Raw genomic sequence first — 19,861 nt, forward strand, 5'->3', positions numbered from 1 at the left:
AGTATTTGTAATTTTTTTTTAAAAAGAAATGGCAAACTGGTCGTTTTGTAGAGCAATTTGTCAAACTCAAGGCCCGGGGGCCAGATCCGGCCCGCCACGTTATTTTATGTGGCCCGCGAAAGCAAATCATGTGTGTTAACTTCCATGATCCTTGCTCAAATTTGGACCGAAATGTCAGATTGTCATGTGTCATAAATAAAGGTGTGATTTTGCAATAATTTGTTTACCCTGTCCACACTCACTGAGACAATTTTCAAAACCAGTAATGGACACGGGAAATAGGAATTTTAACAATTTGCCCGTTGAAACGATATAAAGGTTTATTTCACGGTCTTTAGCATTAAATCCAAAAACAAGACCGAGCGACCAGGCATTTTCACGTTTCTATCGCAGACCGACAGAGAGATTGTGGATTTTATGAACAAATTTGACGCAAAAGGCTCAGACAGTTTTAACAGCGAACATTTCACGCGTTAAATTTGACTCTTTCGCAGGCAATAAAGTTTGTGTCGGATGGAGCATACATCTGGTTGTTACTCCCCAAATGATACCTTGAGTGCTTGCGCACAGTCACGTGTTCATAAGAACGGGGGTGGGGGTGGGGGGGGGGTTTAAGGCTGGTGGGGCTGATGCTATCACCAATCGGGGGACACTTGAAGTCCTATTGTCAGGTGTCAGGTGGAGCTTTCTCACTTTCTCTCCAGAGTTTATGGCTGCGCTCACGGGCACGGCAGTGTTCCCGGCCCATTTAAATTCATAGCACGGCATCGTTCGCACCTCCTCGAACGCATCGTCCCTGCTGAGAAGCAAAACTGACACGCCGCAAGCGAAGGAGGGGGAGGGGCGGGGGAGGATTTGTGGGGGGGGGGGGGTGGATAACAGGCATCGCCATCCTTGTCATTGTCCTGGACGCCAAGCATGTGTTCACGTGTGGCTCGGCTGGGGCCATGTGAGCGTTGTCATGGCGGGTAATGGACAAGCGTCATCGCTGGGAGACGTTGGACAGCGTCAATGTTTCACACGTAGCCTACAGCAGTTTGGGAACCCGCAGGAAACTTATTTTTTTGGGTGTGGGGGCATTTATCTATTTTTATTCCTCGAGAAAGAGAAAGTGAAATGATGTCGTTTGTATGTATTAAGGCTAACGATTTATTTCTTCTTCAAGCTGCTTTTTGTAGAGTTTTCAAAATTAAAACGGTCAACAAATTCTTTTGAAAATGCACCCCCTGAAGCCAGTTTGACTTCACCATGAAACTCGGCGATTACACCCACAAAATTCTCAAGACACTGTGCCTGAGAAGACACAGAAGTCTGCCGTTTAGTTTGGAGCGCTCAAGTTAGGGTCAATGCAGACAATCAGGAAAATTAAACCTTGAAAACATTTTGCGACTACAAAAAAAAAATGTCTCAAGAAGTCCTTCAAAAGTAAATTATCATTCATTGTTGGGAAGGGCGTATATTTAAGAGCTATGACGTCAACTCGATTTGTCCCAAAATAAATTCAACCGCACCAAGTCAGGTGGAAATCGGCTTTGAAATTTAGAGAGGAAATCCCTCAGACGGGAGCTCCGTATTAAACTCAATTTTGCAGGCGGCCGTTTGAACAGTGGGCTGGAAGGAAACGTAAAGTAAGGAAATAAATAAATAAACGACGGAACTACCCCTGCCCCGCTCATCCACGACAGATTAGGACAAAAAGTGGTCTGCTCATATGTGGATTACAGGCCGTGTACGCGGTTGTGCGTGTCAGGGGTCAGATGCATGTGTGCGGGCAGCCGTCCAGTCCACGGTGACAGCTGGACTGGCAACAGGGGGGGAGGCGGTCTGGTTCTGGACGGCAGAGCCACGGTATCAGATTAACACGGGCCTTACACTTATCCCTCGTTCCATATACCGAACATGGCTGACAGCGGAACGGTCCAAGGCCGCCCACCCATCAGTCACCTGTCAGTCAGGGCCGTCGGGCGGGTTATTGCGCAGGTCAAAGTCGGAATATTCATGTCGGAACAGGTGCAGGAGGCCTCTAAGCGTCAGGTAAACATCAAACCAAATGTGTTAGGGACGAAAAAAAATGGATTACAGTGACTGTGATAATCTGCAGCCAGCAAACACGGCGGGCAATCTGTTGGTGACCAAGCAAACGCCACCAGACGTTACAACGACACCATCGGTGTCCTTGAATGGAGACAATCATGTTTGGATGGCTCCGCTGAGACATCGGTCATATAACGGCGTGCCGTTGGGATTCCAGAGAAAGAATCGCAGTAAAAAGCAGAACGAAAGCCCTCTAACTGCCTTGGCATTTTAGAGATGCTGATTCTGTCTCGTCCGCAGATCAGAACTGCTGGGTCCAGCTCTTTCATTTCCCACCGGAACGGTAAAATCGGAAAATAAACCTTTTAATCGGGGCTCGATGTTCACTTTTTACTAACCCGAACACCAGGTGTGCTTCTAAATCCCAAAATCAAGTTTTTTCCTTAAGAATTTTAGGAGTCAAAACATGAAATTGTCTTTAACCTCCGTTTTACGTGGCTCGCTAAAACACCCCATTTTAAAGTTCGGAATTAAAAGTCTGAACTGTGCTTGCCTGGCTGCTGGTCTCGTCTGCGACCCATGTCAGCCAATCGGCTCTCCCCGTGCACTGGTGTCTTGTGCAAGTGTGCCTCGTTGTCCCGTTTGTCTATTTGTATTTGAGTGACTCTTGGTAAACTGTCGTCCTTTTTTTCATGTCTCATGTCTTGCCACCTGCCATCTGCCATGGAGATTCTGCCCCCGATTGTCTTAGTTCACAGGTGTCAAACTCAAGGCCCGGGGGGCCGGATCTGGCCCGCCACATCATTTTATGTGGCCCGCGAAAGGAAATCAAACATGTCAACTTCCATGATGCTTGCTAAAATCTCCACCAAAATTTAAAATTCCTATGTGTACAGTAGTAAATAAGAGACATACTGTAAGCATTTTCTTGTTCCCAAACCTCTCATTACCGTAATTTAGCAATAGTTGAATAAATTGTTATTATTGACTTTTTTATATGGTTTTAGACATAATGGCTCTGGAAGGGAAAGGATTACTAAAATGTGGCCCACAACAAAAATGAGTTTGACACACTTGTCTTAGTTACTCCGTTTGCTGTTCTTACCTTGCCACTTTTCAATTATCGCTAGTTTTGCACTGATCTTGGTGCTACACCGCTAAATGACATGTGGTGCAAATTGGCCCGGGCAACCGGTGTACGGTTAATTCAAGAAAAAAAAATGTAATCATGTCTTGCTGAAACGTCTGGCTAAAGAGAGCTGTTCTTTCTTTTGTCATTCTCTCTCACACTTTGCAGTCGGCTACTTTCAGTGTCAAATGCCGAAAAAAACCCACACGATGTCGATTCCTGCAAAGGCCCGAGTACCCTTTAAAGGAATTAAATGAATATTTACAGGACCAAACCCCCCACTGCCGCACGTGCGCACATCGCAAGCCTTTATTGGCACTCGTAAAAATCATATTTGGCGATATTTCCGCCAGGTCAGGCTTTCATCCAATAACACTAAATTTTATCTCGTTAATGACGAGGCAACGGCAAATAAAAGTCCCGCTTTCCGTGTCACAGTCGAGTCACCCCTTGCTGATGTCTTAATGGGTTTGATTAAAAGTGCCAAATGGCCCCTCGCTGGTGTTCGGTGTACTAATGAATTAAGAATACATAAGATAAGACGGCCCTGATTAGCGCGGTGAGAGATATGCAGAGATGAACGGGGAGGGACTTTTATGCTGTTGTAAGGGGAGTCGACCCTCTGGTTAAATAGCAAAGCAGCGGGAAGTCGGCTGCACTACACCGCAAATACTTTGGGGCGATTCTAACCCTGGCAGAGAAGCTGCAGCTCCGGGTGTGTGCCCACACACACACACACACACACACACGTAGTCAAAACGCTTCACAGATCAGTTAATTAGCTCTGCATTGAAGCAGATTAGGAGCAGAGTTGAACATGTAAACACAGACTCAACGAAGGACACTTGATCGGCCTTGTGTGTCAGTGGGGCTCTTGGGAGCTAGAGAATGACCCTGGCGAGGCTCGCGTAGTATGAAAAAAAAAATTGAAGAAAAAAAAAGGGGCAATTAATGCCTTACTGTAATGCCCTATGCGTGTGGGCAAGGAGAGCCAAAGCCATCCTTTTTTGCACAAATAGCCAAATACAAAAGGAGAACACAAGGATTGACTGACTCCAGCTTCTGATGTCACACACTAGGCCACGCCCCTTAGGCCCATCACACACCGCATGATGCGGCTGAATCGGCCTGGAATGGACCAAACCAAAAGGCGATTCATCCGCATGCACTGGGTGATTGAGCCCTACACATCTGCTGAAACGCTACGACAGGAATTTGTGGCCCCACTTCCTGGATTTTATACTACAGTATATTACTCTTAATGACCCACAAAAACATGTTGACCTTCGGCCACTCTTGGAAAGCTATTTGCCCAACACGGCACACTGCACGAGTCGGTTCAGTCAAGTTTGGCCGCATTGCTCAGTACATCGGAGCCCCTGAAGGCAGTTTCACAAAGCACAAGGACATTTGGTAGACATGTCTATCATGGGTAGATTTGCCACCAAAAAACAAAAAATTCTCAGTCTATCAGACCTGAAAAGAGAGAAAAAAGTAAAGTCTGTTGTTTTGGTTTGAGGCTGCCATTTTAGGATCAGTTCCACCCCTGAGAATTTTTTTTTAATTCAGCCAGTTTCACATGGCTCCGTGATATTTGGGAAACTTTTCTATCATGAATACACCCACAAAAAAGTCTGAAGAAGCCACGTGTGTTAAAAGACACAGGAAGTCTACCATGTCGGTTTGGCAACGTCAAATCGAAATGTCAATTCACCGCTTTGCCTACAAGATTAACTTCTCTAAGACATCATGTCTGATTGCTACTACATTTGAATGATGTGTATAGACAGGTGCTAAATTGCGAGGAATTTGAGATTGACGGCTTGCTACAAAACAAACTGGTTGAAATGTTTACCTGCAATAAGCAATTTCTTTTAGACGTTATTAATTTTCCTGAACTAATCGGAGGTCGAACTTTGTCAGATTGTGTTCATCTTTAGAGTAGAAGACATACCGACGGAATTTCTCAGGCCCAAACTAAAATATTTGAAGCCACGCTCTGATCATCTTCTCCTCACTTAGTCCAATGCGCATTTCCAGCGGGAAGATTTGTGCTTCTGTCCATACGAAAGCATATTCTCCTAATCAAAGATGTTCCATTTACGCCAGTAGATAACACGCGGGCTGATATCTTGCCCGTCCAGTTTCTCAGAAAGTCCAGCTATCAGTAGTTCTTCCAGCTCAATGAATATACATCACAGTATAAAAACCTCAGCAGTCGTTTTCCCTTCAGTCTTTATCGACGTGCTTCGAACGGACGAGACAATATTTGCTGCTCCCTTCGCTTCGACGCTAAATGGAAGCAACATGAGCGAACGTGTCCTCTGATTACATTTTCTCAACCCATCTTTATTCAAAGCACTGATGCGGGAGCGCACACAATCTGATGCGCGGCAAAATACCTTTTGCCGTGTCACTTTTCCAAAGGTTATGGGGGCGACATCCAGTGACAGTGGTACCTCTACTTACGAACGTCTCTTCATACGAAATTTTCAAGTTACGAAACGCCTCAACAGGAAAATATTGCCTCTTGTTGAAAGAAATTTCAAGATACGAAAGGTAAAAATACAAATCGGCTGCTCGCCGCAGCTCTGAGTTTCCTGAACACAACATATTTATGCTTCATAAATATTTATGTCTGAATTTTGCTGGGCTTGGAACAGATTAGGGCATTTACATGGAAAACGCATCTCTACTTACAAAATTTGCCAGTTAAGAAATTTCTTCCAGAACGTATTAATTTCGTAAGTAGAGGTACCACTGTATGTGTTGGCCGTATTCGTACACATGCGCTTTAGTCATTTAGACAGAGCCAAGACTGAAGCACTGTATGCCAATGAATCATTATACTGCCACAGGTGAACATTTTATTTTGAAAATGTAAATTAAACGACAGTTGTATTTGAAAATTCAGCCCGAGAAGTCTCATAAAATCATGCTTGGAGAGAAACAGGAGGTTGAGTCCAAAATGACAATTTTAACCCTTTCGGAAGACAGCGGTTACTACAGTGGACAGTTCATCACGTTATCGGGTTACAGGGTGCGTGAAAGGGTCGGGGACGCTTGGGCCATTTCTAGCCATCCATCCTGTCCTTGAGATTTTGTCGACCAAATTTGAACGTGATTATTTCCGACACAGAAATGTTTATACTGGAATACTGTAATGAGATCAAAAGAAGAGTTCCAATTTGACCTGGATTCTGACGTAACGAAAAAAGAACGGGGGTGAGCTGTATATGAGATCCAAATGTACTACTTGAAATGAACTTTTCCACAAAAAAAAAAGTCTACTTTGTCCCCTTGTCGCTCAATTTAACTTTGCCTCTAGGACAGATTGGATCAACATCAAATAAGCCAAATATAATTACAACTAAGAAGGATTAGATCACTCAAAATGAATAAATAAATAATGAAAAAATGGGAAAATTTGCATTTGTGTCAGGACAGTGACAGGAAACTTCGAAATGATCCATCTCTTCAAGGAAACGACCTTTTGCCCTTCCTATTTTTAGGATTTTTAAAAGGAGACAAGCTTGTTGGTTTTCAATATTCAGTGTCAACGCCAGTGTGGCTTTCATGCTCAAATAGACTAAATTTGATTCCTCAGCCGAACAGCACACCCTCAATCTCCGGCATTTTTTTTTTTCTTCTCCAATTTGTACATTTAAAGACGCTGACTTTCATGAAGTGTCGCTTGCTGTCAAAGCATGAAATTCACGCGGCAGGCGAGCGAGATGAAAGTACAACCGAGCGACGACTTCCATCTATTTCGGTCGCGAGTTCATGATCAACAAAATGGCGAGTCCACGCCGGCCCGCCGCTGGTCATACATTTCGGCTTTCAAAAAGGATGTCCCCGGCTGACTTTTGATATCCTTGTCAGGCTACGTGAATATTTTTTTTTGGATCTTGCCAGCTGTAACTTGTTAGTGAGCAAAATACATTGCTATAAACTATTTTGTAGGGACCAAGCACACGGATAAAACACTTAATAAAGCAATTACTCCTCCCTATGTTTGATTTGAGACAATGAAAAGCTCTGATGTGATTGAAGTCGGAAAAGGAAGAAATGTGATTCCAAGAATGAAGTCCTTTTTTTTTTTTAGAATAAATTTTCCAGAATATACTCGCGTCCCATTTTTGGGGGGAGGGGGAAGGGGGAGGAGGAGTAAAGGTGTCTTTCTGAAAATAAAAGGCATTTGATTACAAGACTAAAGATGCAATTCGAAAAATGTGACTCCCCCCATTAACTTCATTTTAAATATGAAAAATAATTTTTGTGAAGATTACAATCTTTGTACAATTTGATTCTGATAAGATTATGACTTATTATTCCAACCTCATGCGTCCTTTTTTCTTGTAAAGACAGTTTTTTTCTCGGAAAAAAATTACATCTTTGTCATTTCTCCTCTTTCTCTGACCAAACGTCTAACGATTTGTTTTCTTTAAAAAATGTAATTGAATTCTTGTTGGATTTTTTTTTCATCCCAACAAAGTCTTAGAGTCTAACCCCTAAAGTTTCTTGAAAATGTACGATTATTCTCTCAAGGTTCCGATTTTTTTTTTCATTCTGCCAAAATGTCTTTTTTGTTATAAAAATGACCACTTTTTTTCCTGTGACAAAAAACACCTTTGTATTTGTGAGAGGATTTGTGAGATTAGTTATATTTCTTTTTCTAAACTAAATCTTTTTTTTTTCGTGGTATGGCTTTTTCAGACGTTTTTTGTGGGTCTATTCATAGCAGATATACCTCCCAAATTTCATGTAAATAAGCGAAAATGGCTTTCAGGGCAGAATGTTCTCAACATTCCTTGGCCGCTATTGAGCCATAATTTTTGTTCACAGCGCGTGACGGCAAACTCTTTAGCAAAAGAAACGTCTTAAGACTATTCATTTCAAATCAAAAATGCTGCAAAGTGAAACTGGCTTTGGAGGCTGAATTTTCATTGTTCATGACCCGTGGCAGCAACATTTTAGATGTATTAAAAAACACTCTTTTGGGGCACTGCTTCTTGAGTCGTTTTTTTGGTGGCCGGGGCAGATTTTTTTTTTTTTTTAGCTTTTGAAATTGGGTTTGGACATATGTCGTGATGGACAGGTGGACACAGTGGGAAACAAGAAGGTTCTGTGCAATGACATTATCCACGTTTCAGCTGCGACAGCACAAGAATAGTTTGGGGGTTAATGCATTTGACGGGCAAGCGTGCTACGTGGTGCAAATACTTAAAAGGCTCCCGACCTTGCACGCGCTCAATCAAGACGGCCAAACAGCTTAGGCAGACACGTGAAGGTCGAACACGACACAGGATTCAGAATTAAACCAAACAGGAAACGAGTCATCAATAACTCAGTGACAGGAGCTCATTTTACCACACACGCGCCGGCCAATAATTACATTTGACTTTGACAAACAATTATTATTTTTTTTTTTTTTTTACTTGTGCGACGGTGAGCCCCCGTTTATCACGAGGACTATGGTACCTTACAGACTGACCTGCAACAGGTGAAAAATCGCAATATACAAAAGTAGCACACTACGGTATTGTAAAAGCATAAATCAACAGAATGAAAAGATCAACCAGTTTTTGTTTCTCAAAATGTTTGCTCATAATTTAAGACCAAAAAATGACCAAGAAACTGCTCGTACGGTATCTTGAAAGACTCCTATGCCGAGTCACTCGTAAATCGAGGTACCGCTGTATATTAGAACACCAAAATGATCAATTAAACAATATCATTTCGTCTAACAAAAGTCCATGAGTTTAATGCTAACGCACAAGCTAATTATATTAGCATCCGACAACTGCTCCTTTAACACATACGTAGCAGCAACTTATTCCGTATGAACAGATTTTACTGTTCTTCCTGACGTGTTGCGACACAACATGGCACCACACTTCGGCGCCTCCATGCAACCTCGTGCGCATGCCAAATCTGATCAATTTATACCCTACAATCAAGCCTGACGGGGATTACCAAGGGATTACAATATAGTCACCACGGTGGGACGCCATCACATGCTAGATCAGATCTCTCTGGCGGGGGGGACCGGCATGCGATGCGCCTGCAGGTTTTCCCAGTGCCACTTTGACACCTTTGACAAAAGGTGGCAACAATGTCGGCAGGACACTCCTTCTGCCCGGGTCGTCTTCTGTGCTACCGTCGGGTACGACGGCGACGCATGGCAAGTTTTGGAAGCAATAAATTCAGGTAACGCTGGAAAATACAGCCCATTAGCAAGGTCACACAAGGAGCTCGGATTAGCTGAGAGGCCAACTTGGCTGTGTCAGGGGAGAAATTCAAATTTGCAGCTACCAACGGGGAAAGAAACCAAAGCGTTTGGTACCGGCGGTAGTAAGGGTCCGCAAGCCGTAGCAATATTACAGTAGGGGAATCAAGTAGTAACTTCTGTTAAAATGTCATAATTGGACTTGAATCCGATTCAGATCGTGGGAAGACATGACTGTATCCCCAAAACTTTTTACCCCGACAAAATGCGTCTTTGTTCAAGTAAAAGTTGGCAGCATTTTGCTTGGGAAAAAAATAGGACTTCAAATCTGTATTTGTTTAAAGAGAAATCGCATTGAAGTCGGAGAGTCTTTGTATCCTGACAAATTACATCTTGAATTTTTTATTACCCTCACTATTCTTGGAAATATATACAGTATACATATATAATAAATAACAAAGTATTTTAATTAGATTGACTTTTTATCATGAAAAAAAATTCACATTGACGTTAAAAAGTTGGTAGATTTAGATTTTGAAACATTATCATTTAAAGATGTACAGATTCAATTGTTTTTTTTTCATCAGAACATGACTATTCCTCAGAAGGTTGAGTTTTTATTCAGATAAAATATTTTTAAAAAAACAAAATTGAACTCTATTTCCATATTATGTTTTTAAAATTTGTATCCCGACAAAATACATCTTTGTTTTCAGAAAGGTTTTATTCTTGATGGAACACACCTCTTAAAGAGTTATCCGAATATATTGTAACATGATGAATCTTTCTTGGCAATTTTTAAAATCCATATCTGCAGTTACATTTAATTCGGAGGGGGTACTTTGGAAGACATTTTCCCTTGGATCACAAAAAGTTTGAGAACCTGCGATAATGATGTCAGTTCACAACAACTGCCAAGTAGACCGTTGGCAGATTAAGTCTGAAAAATGAAGCAACGGCCTCGAGCGTAATGTCACGAGAGAGAGTGGGCTGACAAATCCTCTTGTTCTCCATTTGTTGCATTAAACACTGGCCACCATCTGTTGTGTTGGAGCACACGCCGCAACAGCAGCCAGGCGGCAGATGCCACCCTAAGAGCCCCGGTCAGTGGCCCCGCGCTGCACGCCGGCCTGACACTCTAAAAATACCGCTCTGATCTGCCGTTAATGGCCTCTCCGTTACGGCGCAACGAGCAGCACCGGGGCCGCTAAAATAAGACGATGAACTGTGGTGTGGATGACTGCGTATTCGCACAACACAACTTGACTGTTCAACTGATTTCATAGTGGGGCAGGTTGACGACCACTGGGCACTGTGCGGTACTCGAAAGAAAAACGAGCCCAACATGATCAGTTTTTTTGAGTCAGAGGATGCAAAAACCTGCAGAGAAACGAAAAAATAGACGATATTAATATCATGCCATTGAGGGGCAAGGGATGGGCCACTGGGGTGAGACCATCTGACTTACCGTATTTTCCGCACTATAAAGCGCACCTTCAATGAATGCCCTATTTTAAAACTGTTTTATATATATATATATATATATATATATATATATATATATATATATATAATATAGGGCACACTGCATTATAAGGCGCATAGAAGCTACAATAGTGGCTGCAGTTGTGTTATGCATCCACTAGATGGAGCTCCGCTAAAGTGAATACAATCCAACACCGCTTTATGTATATAGCACTTTCACAACTGCTGCAGCTTTTTTTTTTGTCCAAGAAATCAAAATGTTGATCCCTATATAAGGCACATCGGATTATAAGGTGCACTGTTGACTTTTGAGAAAATCAAATGCTTTTTGGTGCCCCTTATAGTATGGAAAATATGGTACTTTTGTATAAAATTTCTCATAGAGTCGCTGAATGTTCAAAATAAATAAAACAACAAATGTAATCTCTTGAGCAAATTCTAAGTCATCCCAGGACGAAAGTAGTCACTGTTACAAGGACAAAGCCATTTTTCGTCAGGATAAAAAGGAATGTGAAGATATATTTGGCAGGCTAAAAAATGTGTAAAAAAAAGAAGGAATTTGTATTTTGTCAGGATAACAACAAAAAACAAGTGAGAATTTTTTTTTTCAGGAAAAAAAGTGGTCATTTTTCCAAGAACAAGGATGCACTATATTCTGTCTAGCATACAATGTCATAATATTTACCAAAAAAAAATGTCAACAATAAAGTCATAATGATTATATGGACAAGGATGAATGGATAAAACATCATAATTTTACTAGATTAAAGTGTGTGAAAAAAAGTATTTTTTTAAACAAGGGAATTCTATATATTTTTGTGTTTAAACAAAAACAAAAAAATATGCAAAAAACTATTCGCAACATAATTTATTGCAAATAATTTTGAGTGACACCTGTGGAGAATCACTGAAGTAAATAAAGTCAGTGCACTCTGTTGATCCCTTCCTGCAGGCAATAGGTGACTTGAGATGGGCGTTCGTTTGAGCGCCTCCTTGTGGTGGCCGCCGCTGTTGCTGCTACTGCTCTATAGCGCCACCCTCCGCTGCTCAGCCAGGCCCTTCGGGATTCCGGCGCCCACCGTAAACGTGGCGGTTGTTTTCAGCGGCTCGGCCTACCAGTCGGAGATCAAGGGGCGGCTGAGTCGTGAAAACTTCATGGACCTGCCCCTGGAGGTGAACCCCATCACTGTGCTGGTGAACAACACCAACCCCAGAGCGCTGCTCACCCGCATCTGCGACACGCTGTCCACCAATCGCGTCCATGGCGTGGTCTTTGAGGACAACGTGGGTTCCGAAGCTGTGGCCCAGATCCTGGACTTCATTTCCACCCAGACCGGCGTGCCCATTGTGGGGATCAGCGGAGGCTCTGCTGTCGTCCTGCCTTACAAGGTCAGAACCAAGCTACGAGACACACGGTTTCCTGTTGCGCCCAGGTCAAAACCCAACTTTAGCGTCAAAAACCACTCATTGGTTGCAAATAAGCTAGCACGAAAGTAGAAAGGCTAACACAGGTGACTCAAATTAACAGGAGGAAGTTGCCCGATTGTGTCCTGTCGGTTCAAGATTTTCATTCATCCATCCATCCATTTTCTGATCCGCTTTATCCTCACAAGGGTCGCGCGGGGCGTGCTGGAGTCTATCCCAGCCGTCGTCGGGCAGTAGGCGGGGGACACCCTGCACTGGTTGCCAGCCAATCACAGGGAACACACAGACAAACAACCATCTGTGCTCACACTCACACCTAGGGATAGTTTTGAGCGTTCCATTAACCTGCCATGCCTGTTTTTGGAATGTGGGAGGAAACCAGAGTACCCGGAGAAAACCCACGCAGGCATGGGGAGAACATGCAAACTCCACACAGTGCACTGTGAGGTTGATGCACTAACTACTCGACCGCCGGGCCGCTTCAAGGTTTTATTTTGAACCCAAATCCCAATGCTTTGCTTCGAATGCTATGAGTAGAAGTGCAGGCGAAACTAGCACCAGGGAGACGACAGCTGATTGGATCCGTTTTGGTCCACACCTCAAGTTGAACGTAAATCTTGATGTTTTCCTTTGAGAACCTGAACGAAAAATGCCAACAGTAAGTTGAAAGTCCACCACTCATCCTAGTGAAAGTCACCCAATGGCACGAGGTCGGGTCCGGAGCTCAATATGAACCCAAATCCCTGTGCGGTTCTTTAATCACCCTAACCAATGACCTTTTTGAAAACCAAGCAGACCTCACCTTCATTGACCCAGCATGACACGCATGGGTAGATTGGAGATCTGTTTATTTGGTCTGAACAAGCTTGCTGACCTTTGTTTTGTCAGAAGAGACCTGACTCCTATTCATCTTGCTGTCAACGGCATTGACTGCGGCATGGTCCAAATTGCAGACTCCCGTTTGCATGACATCAGCAATTTGTCGAGCAAACTATTTCAAACGGCCGTCGAGTCGACGTTCTTATCGCAAAGAACCCAAAATTCATATTCTCTTGATGTCAACCCACCCAAAGACTCGGTCAAGGATAATTACAGCGCTTAACACAGGATGAAATAACAGCTAATTATCTCACGCCCGGTCCTCTGAGTGCTAATTAGCTCAACCAAAATGGACATTAGTCATCTTTACATGACTTTTCGTGCCACCAGACAACTTTTGCAGGCTGTCATTTTCTTTGATTAACTTGTGCTGATGACAGTGATTCTCAAACTAGGTCAAAGCTGAACAGCGTTGTGCGAGCTGTAACTTTCCAACGATTGCGAGTGTTTTCAAAGGTAGCGAATGTTGCCTTTCGCCTGTACTTTTTTGCCACAGAGGAATTTTAAACATGTTGAAAATGTAGCCGCGACAAGTAAAAACCACGAAAACTGTTGCTGAATGGCCGGCGACCCAGAACCCCTGACGAGAACGCAACATTCGCTAGCCTCGAAAACACTCGCAAGAGTTCGCAGCTCTGTGGCATAGCCATCGCTTGGGAAGAGTCAAAAACAGCAAAAATCGTATCAAAGTGTGCAAGCCCTTGATTAACTCTTTAATTCCACAAGACTAGGCTTCACCTACCAAGGTCGTACTTGTACGTCTAAATCTTTTTTTTTTGCGTCACAGAGAGGAGTAGGGCCTATGCAATCTGTGAATGATAATAAGCCGTTTACAGTGTAAAACATGTAAAAAAGCCACCAGTAGGTGGCAGTGGTGCCTCACGTGCTTGAAATACATGCTTTTACAAAAAGCTCTTTCTGTTTTTTGCTCAGGAATTTAAATTTGAATTTGAAATTTAGCCATTTTCTAATGCCGATTGCTGATGAATGGAAAAAGATAGAAACGATGTTTTTTTCTACAGAAAGAAGAGAGTCCAAACTTTATTTTGGTAGGCTCCATGTTTATAAAGCATTAGAACCAAATAATCTGTGGGCCTTTCAAGATCAGTCAAAATCCAGTAAAAGGCTGGGATTGAGGGGGCTCAGTGGCATCTTGACTTCTGAATTTAATTCATTTCATGAACAAGCTCATAACTTCATTCACTTGTACATTAAAATCATGTTGCCCCCCCCCCACACACACACTAAAATAAGCTGTGCTCGTGATTTGTCATGTTGTTGCGGCTTGTCATATTTACGATTCTAGCAGCAAATGATCTCGTGAATAATTAAGAGCAATTGTCTACATGACTGTAGACTTTGGCGTCTGCTCCTTTCACTTGAATCAAATTGCGCTGATTGGATTTGCTCACATTTGCTTCACCCCAGCAGGACCCCCGATATGCACATTTGAACGCTTGCGTCCGACAAGAATACCTCATTATCACGGCGTGAGCGGTGCGGAACGCGGCCTGAAAAAAATGACGATTACCGCTCGGCCGGTCTGTTTTGCACCGAATGGAACAGTGGATGCGTTTGACATTGGGTTGACCTTGTCCTCGCGCTGGCCTCTGGGGTGTGATAGCTCTCAGCCGCTAATGCCTCCCATTTCTCACCTCCGTTCTTTAACACCTCTCTTCCAGGTGTGACCCGGTCGGAATATATTAGCGTGCAAACAGGCGTATTACGAAATGGGCGCGCTGCGACAAAGGCGGCCGTTGAGATGAAATAGGACTGCTCGCCAGTAATTAGCGAGAGAGGAACGCTAACTGCCGGCGGATAAGTCATGTGGTGATATGCCAAGAGGTCCTTACAAAGTCTAATTGCCAGTGTCATCTTTTGTCTTGGCTAATCGTGTACCAGCTGTGACAAGAGCGAAACGAGACTGCTATTACATCTCAATACATGCAAATATGATGGAAAAGTTCATTGTATCGTTGACACGCATGTAAATGCCTGAATCCATTCCAAGACCCTCCCCCAAAATTCAGACAAATGGTTTCTGAAGCATAAAAACGCATCCAAATATGTAACACATGTTACAATTAGATTGTTGAACAATAAATTAGAGTTGTGCATAATGTAAAAAACAAATAATAGTGTAAAGAATAAAAATGATGGTCATTTAACTTTTAACTGCATCCTTGTGGTTTTGTGCATCTCTTTAGTTTGTGTCTCAAAAGTGTTTTTTGCCTGGCGTTTTGTAAAGAACTGATCCAAGGACATTTGCTTTCGTCGGCTTTTAACAATCCCTCCAAAATGTCCACGGCAAACATCAGCATAGTGAGCGATCGCCCGACTGGTGAACCATTTTTCTGGGTGATTGACATTTCCGTAAAATTATCGGAACGCCTCATGGCCCGAGGGGCGAATGACGAGGAAGCTCCAAAGACACATATGCATCTATTTATCTATCTACACACAAAGACAAGTATTGTAGAGGTCCCTCTTAGCCAATGGGATGCCAGGATGATGCTCGGGTAATTGGGTATTACAATGGCAGAGCGGTTGTAATTAGAGCAGCCCACACTGTATTTTTACCTTTTGTATCTTGAAATTTCTTTCGTAACAAGAGGCAATATTTTCCTGTTGAGGCCTTTCGTAACTTGAAAATTTCGTATGAAGAGACATTCGTAAGTAGAGGTACGGCTGTATTGACATTTCCTCTCATTTTCATTGCAGTCACGGCCATGTTTTTATTCATTCTTAATTCCCAATAAAGTTTTGTGTATGTCCAAGAAAAGTGCCCACTCTTGTGTTGAATTGAATATATTCCAAAATCCATGTTACTATGTTTATTCTGGTCACAGAGACTCTTTGTGGTCCAATTCGGCGCACGTCTGCAGTTTGCTAATCTGGTTCGGCTCCAGCCATGGCAAGCGATCAGGGAATCGTGTGTCTGCTTCGGGTTGCCGGGCGGGATCTAGCTGACGTGGGGCTAGGCAGGATGCCGCAGTCGGCCCATATGTCGCGGCCAAAGAGCGGCAGCCGGAAGTCACTCTTTGCAGAAAACCAAGCGGAGATGGCAGCACTTCACTCGTGTCACCATACCCCCTTTTATTCATTGCTCTGTTCGTTTTTTGGTTTTTTTTCATTGTGCTTGTAAGCCTCTTCCAGCCAACTGATATCAATCTCCGCCTTCCTTTAGCTTTTTTGGACGCAATCCCGAGTCTATTAATAGAGCAACCCGAGTCATTCCGGTCACCTTCAGCCAAATGAAAGTGTTTCAGTGCAGGTAGGGACTCCATATGGTCCCTGTTAAGATTTATAAAAGTGCCGTTTCGCTCTCCCGCAAACAGCTGTTTGCAGATAATCGCTGCTTTGCCGCTCTTGTCGAACGCTCATCGGGTCCGACAGCCGCTAATCTTGCAGCCGGGCAGAGCTTTTTCGCATGGGAGCGGAGACCTTTCCGAAAGGTGTCTTCACGGCAATTCTCGTGAGGTGGGGACTGAAGGAGTCTCCTGCGGGACACGAGCCGAGTTTGTCCATGGGATGAAGCGTTCTCGTGAACATATTTACCACTGTAAATTTAGTCTGAGCGCGGAAAAAAGCTAAGCTTTCCATTCAGTGACTTTAATCTTCTTTAGGACTACGGAATGTTACTACAAGCTTCTGTGGAAGAGCGTCTCTCCGTTCCGGACTACGGAATTGTTCTCACTATCTAGCACATTCTATGTATATAATGAGGAGAATCCTGTAAGGTGTGATGACAATCGAACAGTCTTGCAGAAATGAATATGGCCACCGCTTGAATTCAACTGTGAGACCAGCTGTCCCCAACCTTTTTTCCCCACGGACCGGTTTCATGTCAGACAATATTTTCAGGTACCGCCCTTTGAGGTGTGATGAATAAATACAACAAAATATTATATGACCTGCAGGAAAACAGTGGTATTTTTGAAACATAATGATCAACACGAATCATAACACGAGGAACTTCCTATCTGGCCGCAACAATTTTAAACGTGCCTTCAAAATAATATACACCGCAAATACATAGTGCATGCAAAATAGGACTCAACATCGCCGCATATTATGCAGAGTGGGCCGGTCATTTTTCAAAATAAAACCTCTTTCATATTCCAAAATAAATAAAAAGGCACTAATATAAGTTCTTTATTCTTCTGTGCGGCCCAGGGTTGTGAACCACTGTGTTGGATGACATTTATGAAAGTCAATGACTGAACTGCTGTCCACAGTACATGTTCTGGCAGCTGTTGCAGCGTCACCCATTTCTACAGTTGATGCATCTCTTGTTAGAGGCAATCTGCGTTTTGTTGACAAAACTGAATCTGATCCAAACTAATTGAAAAGAGCAGCAGAAAAAAGGGACTAGTGAGGGATCCCTGCTACAATTCAGAGCACATTGGGGTGGCCAGTGGCAGTGCCCGGGGCCTCTCGTGTAGCGCGCTATCAGTCAACTCGGTGTTAACGGAGTCTGATTGACTGTGTGAGAAGCTTGGCTCTGGCAAAGAGTCGCGTTCTGACCCGGTAGGGCAATAAAGTGAATTGTGCTCTGCCGCAGCTACGCACGGACGTACACCAATCAGCCTCTGGTGGCACCTCCCTTACGCTCAACCATTTCACTGATAACTGAAATTAATTTACTGTACTGGCACGCTTGGAAGATATAAATACGGTGGTTTTAATTAAGCAAAGATGAAATGAAAAGCAAAGATAATGTTCCTATTTTCCAGTTTGCTGTAACTTTTAGGACATAAAGGAGCAGTCTAATACAGCGGTACATTGACTTTTGGAAAATGTCCCCATACGCTCATATCGGTCTTGAGAAAATGAAATACTTGGGGGTTTCGGCATAACAACTTTAAGCACTGACACTGAGAACAGTCAAAGTAGTGCTTCTAACCTTCATCATTCCTGCAATGATATCACATCTTGTTTCATACACCAAGTATACCGTTTTAAAAATTAATTTCCTAAAATATGAGACTTTGGATACTAATGTAGGAGACGGAACCGGTTCCGAATTCTCTGTTGATGTTTAAAGAAAATATCCTTTGTTGTGTGTTCACAAACACCCCCATTGAATTTATTTTGTCATTTCCTTGCTAGATTTTCTGTTTTTGTTCACTGTATTAGATTTTCTTAATGCCGCTGAAGGTACCATTAATTTACGATTTTGGAGGCGGTCTTTGAACGCCTCTCGAGCCGAACGATGAAGAGAAGGCAGGAAGTGTCTGTCTTCGTCTGACAGCTTTAAAGAATTAAAGTGTACGTTAAGAAAAAAAACATTGCAGCTCTTTTTGTCGCGGAGCTGCAACACTAACAATAGAGAATAATTAAAGTGCTCCTTTAGCTTTCACCTTGATTCAAAACTAATTCGGTCTTAAAACAAACAGCTGTTTTGTCAAAAAGAATGTTTGACCTGGTTTTGTAAAAGCCATTTTATAGCAACTGCGACCTCTCGAGTCCCGATACATCCCCCTGAAAGACTCCTGAGAAAGAGAGAGAAGCGGCAGGTTCTTCACATTTGTAATTCTTTTTTTTTTTACATCTCCGACTTGATCTTCCATCATTCCTGCCTCAATGTGGAACCAATGGTAGCCAAGAACAAAAAGCTTTGAACAGCCTCATCAGCAGAAGATGTTTTTTTTCCAAATGAAAATTGAAAAAAGGCCTTCGTTACAACAAATCGCTGGATGATAACTGCAGCCGCGACCTTGCTTATAAACAAAATGGACAAAGCGGGATTCCCCTTAGTTACTTTGCAACGCTACCGATTGGTTCGATACATTGTTGTACTTCCTGCCGTAACTTGCGAAGCCCCGTCGCAGTCCCTGAGCACGTGGTCTGAAAACATGTCTGGTAAACGGAAGCATATTTCGCTGTCTGCGAAGGCTGAAATTGTCTCTCACTGTCAAAAGTGAGCTCTCCCAGACGAAGCTCAGCCTAGACTTCGTAAAATGGTGACAGTTGGCCTGGTAAGCGATGCTGGCATTTGCCTATGGCGGGTAACATTTGCTGACTGAATGTTTTCAGAGATGAAGTAGGAACACCGATCAATGTTCATACTCTATTATACATCATAGTTGGCGGCCATTTTGTTGGAAATGGTACCAACGAACTACCGTTATAATGTATAGGTTCCTTATGCCCTTCGAGGTATGTTGTAACGAACTTCGACGATATTAAAAAAACAACAATGTGATTTGGAGGGTGCTGGAAAGGATTTAATGGCATTTCGAAGGATGGCAAAATTATTTGATATGCGGAAATACAGAGTAACGAGCTTGGTCACGGTTCGAATCAAACTTGTAAGTCAAGTTAGCACTGTATATACTTGGAATAGCATTGATCTTTGTGCTTCTCTTCGGTGGCGGTTGAAAAGGAGCGAGAGAGAACTAAGAGGGTTTTTTTTCCCCAGCACTCAGCAGCGTTGAGAAAGTGGGTGGATTTAGCTGTGACGTCGGGACTCATAAGATGCTCATACATCACCGGGCGGTCTCTCAAGGACACCGAGGAGCCAGGCGGAACAAGATCACAGACCCGCACGCAGTCTCGGGGTACTTGACCCCACTCTCGCCTCAGTTGTGAGGATTCGGCCCCCCACCCTCACCTCGCTCACTAGAGCGCTTTTATTCCCCCACGGAGGAGAAGGTCAAGATCATCCGGTAGTTTTT

The 19,861-nt window shown here is 43.1% G+C and overlaps 1 protein-coding gene across 2 annotated transcripts in view; it reads left to right on the forward strand.

The window, feature by feature from the left end:
• grin2ca (glutamate receptor, ionotropic, N-methyl D-aspartate 2Ca) overlaps positions 1-19,861 on the forward strand; it is a 45,720-nt gene that overhangs the window by 3,469 nt on the left and 22,390 nt on the right. For both annotated transcript variants that reach the window (XM_052048450.1, XM_052048451.1), the window contains exon 2: positions 11,830-12,266. In XM_052048450.1, the coding sequence (XP_051904410.1) occupies positions 11,847-12,266 (420 nt within the window). In that variant the 5' untranslated portion in view covers positions 11,830-11,846. The remainder of the gene's footprint in view (positions 1-11,829; positions 12,267-19,861) is intronic.

Source organism: Hippocampus zosterae, chromosome 17 (assembly GCF_025434085.1).
Source record: "Hippocampus zosterae strain Florida chromosome 17, ASM2543408v3, whole genome shotgun sequence".
NCBI lineage: Eukaryota > Metazoa > Chordata > Actinopteri > Syngnathiformes > Syngnathidae > Hippocampus > Hippocampus zosterae.